This window comes from Corvus brachyrhynchos, unplaced genomic scaffold, assembly GCF_000691975.1.
Source record: "Corvus brachyrhynchos isolate BGI_N302 unplaced genomic scaffold, ASM69197v1 scaffold852, whole genome shotgun sequence".
In the NCBI taxonomy this organism is placed as follows: domain Eukaryota; kingdom Metazoa; phylum Chordata; class Aves; order Passeriformes; family Corvidae; genus Corvus; species Corvus brachyrhynchos.
The window spans coordinates 22327-25320 of NW_008236650.1; the positions used below are offsets into that span (position 1 = coordinate 22327).

The 2994-nt window shown below is 42.1% G+C and overlaps 1 protein-coding gene across 1 annotated transcript in view; it reads left to right on the plus strand.

The window, feature by feature from the left end:
• LOC103625066 overlaps positions 1–2994 on the plus strand; it is a gene marked incomplete at its 5' end in the record, with an annotated part of 22622 nt that overhangs the window by 8544 nt on the left and 11084 nt on the right. The window contains 2 exons of the mRNA XM_017726826.1: positions 92–200; positions 2831–2989. Of these exons, the coding sequence (XP_017582315.1) occupies positions 92–200; positions 2831–2989 (268 nt within the window). The remainder of the gene's footprint in view (positions 1–91; positions 201–2830; positions 2990–2994) is intronic.

Here is a 2994-nt window from a genome sequence, read left to right on the forward strand (position 1 = left end):
CGGCATTCCCGAGGCCAGTCCCGGGCCCATCCCCGAGGCTTTTCCCGGCATTCCCGAGGCCATTCCTGAGGCTTTTCCCGCTTTTCCGCAGGGGCCCTGAGCATCCAGGAGGAAATTTCCCAGCTCCGGCAGAAGCTCCAGGCCGGGAAGAAATCCCAGGATCGGCAGAAGAAGCGGCACCGGGACCGGATGGTGGAGAGGTGATGGATTTTTGGGAATCTTGCATCTTTTTTTGGGAATCTTGCACCTTTTTTGGGAATCTTGCACCTTTTTAAGGAATATTTCACCTTTTTCGGGAATATTTCACTTTTTTTTGGGAATACTTCACATTTTCTAGGGAATCTCGCACCTTTTAAAGGAATATTTCACCTTTTTTGGGAATATTTCACCTTTTTCAGGAATATTTCACGTTTTTCGGGAATATTGCGCCTTTTCTTGGGAATCTTGCGCCTTTTTTTGGGAATTTTGTACCTTTTTAAGGACTATTTCACCTTTTTTCAGGGAACATTTCACCTTTTTTTGGGAATATTTCACCTTTTTTGGGAATCTTGCATCTTTTTTGGGAATCTTGCACCTTTTTTGGGAATTTTGTACCTTTTTAAGGAATATTGCACCTTTTTTTGGGAATATTGCACCTTTTTAAGGAATATTTCAGGTTTTTTAGTGAATATTTCACTTTTTTCAGGAACATTTCACCTTTTTGGGGAATATTTCACCTTTTTAAGGAATATTTCAGCTTTTTCAGGAATATTTCACCTTTATTGGGAATATTTCACTTTTTTTAGGGAATATTTCACTTTTTTTGGGAACATTTCAGCTTTTTGGGGAATATTGCACCTTTTTAGGGAATATCTCAGCTTTCTTTGGGAATCTTGCACCTTTTTTGGGAATTTTGTGCCTTTTTAAAGAGTATTTCACTTTTTTTAGGGAATATTTCACTTTTTTTGGGGAATCTTGCACCTTTTTAAGGAATATTTCGCCTTTTTTGAGAATATTTCACCTTTTGAAGGAATATTGCACCTTTTTAGGGATTTTTTGCTTTTTTAAAGGAATTTCCCCCTTTTTTTCAGGGAATTTCCCCCCTTTTTTAGGGATTTCTCCCTTTTTAGGGATTCTTTCCCCTTTTTTAGGAAATATTCTCCTTTTTTGGGGGCTATTTTCCTTTTTAAGGAATTATTTCCCTTTTTCCAGTATTTTTTCCCCTTTTTTAGGGATTTCTCCCTTTTTAGGGATTCTTTCCCCTTTTTTAGGGAATATTTTCCTTTTTTAGGGATTATTTTCTTTTTTAAGGAATTATTTCCCTTTTTCCGGTATTTTTTCCCCTTTTTTAGGGATTTTCTCTCCTTTTTTAGGGATTCTTTCCCCTTTTTTAGGGAATATTCTCCTTTTTTGGGGGCTCTTTTCCTTTTTAAGGAACTATTTTCCTTTTTTCAGGAGTTTTCCCCTTTTTTTTAGGGATTTTCCCTCCTTTTTAGGGAATTCTTTCCCCTTTTCAGGGATTCTTTCCTTCTCCAGGATTGGGAATGGAGTCCCTCCTGCCATTCCCCGTTATCCCAACATTTCCCCCTCCTCGGTGACCCCCCAACCTCTCCCTAAATCCCCAAAAACCTGGGAAAAACACCCAAAAAAACCACAGGAAAACCCCCAAAAAACCCAGGAAAACCCCCAAAAAAACCTGAAAAAAACCCAGGAAACCCCCAAAAAACCCTGGGAAAACCCCAAAACTCTGGGATAACCTCTGGAAAAACCCTCCTCGGTGACCCCCCAACCTCTCCCTAAATCCCCAAAAACCTGGGAAAAACACCCAAAAAAACCACAGGAAAACCCCCAAAAAACCCAGGAAAACCCCCAAAAAAACCTGAAAAAAACCCAGGAAACCCCCAAAAAACCCTGGGAAAACCCCAAAACTCTGGGATAACCTCTGGAAAAACCCCAGGAAAACCCCCCAAAAACCTGGGAAAACCCAAAACTCTGGGATAACCCCAAAACTCTGGGATAACCTCTGGAAAAACCCAAGAAAACCCCAGGAAAACCCCCCCAAAACCTGGGAAAACCCAAAAAAACCTGGGAAAACCCCAGGCAAACCCCAAAAAAACCTGGAAAAAACCAGGAAAACCCCAAAAAAACCTGGAAAAAACCAGGAAAAGCCCAAAAAAACCTGGAAAAAACCAGGAAAAGCCCAAAAAAACCTGGAAAAAACCAGGAAAACCCCAAAAAAACCTGGAAAAAACCAGGAAAAGCCCAAAAAAACCTGGAAAAAACCAGGAAAACCCCAAAAAAACCTGGAAAAAACCAGGAAAACCCCAAAAAAACCTGGAAAAAACCAGGAAAACCCCAAAAAAACCTGGAAAAAACCAGGAAAACCCCAAAAAAACCTGGAAAAAACCAGGAAAACCCCAAAAAAACCTGGAAAAAACCAGGAAAACCCCAAAAAAACCTGGAAAAAACCAGGAAAACCCCAAAAAAACCTGGAAAAAACCAGGAAAACCCCAAAAAAACCTGGAAAAAACCAGGAAAACCCCAAAAAAACCTGGAAAAAACCAGGAAAACCCCAAAAAAACCTGGAAAAAACCAGGAAAACCCCAAAAAAACCTGGAAAAAACCAGGAAAACCCCAAAAAAACCTGGAAAAAACCAGGAAAACCCCAAAAAAACCTGGAAAAAACCAGGAAAACCCCAAAAAAACCTGGAAAAAACCAGGAAAACCCCAAAAAAACCTGGAAAAAACCAGGACCGGTGTTTCAGGATCCAGTTTGTGTGCTCATTCCCGGTGTCTCTCATTCCCGGTGCCATTCCCGGTGCCATTCCTGGTGTTGTTCCCGGTGTTGCAGGATCCAGTTCGTGTGCTCGCTGTGCAAGTTCCGCACGTTCTACGAGGAGGAGATGGGGCAGCACCTGGACAGCAAATTCCACCGGGAGCATTTCCAGTTCGTGGGCTCGCGGCTGCCGCAGCAGACGGCGCCGGTCCTGCAGGTGGCCCGGCGCCGCCCGCCCG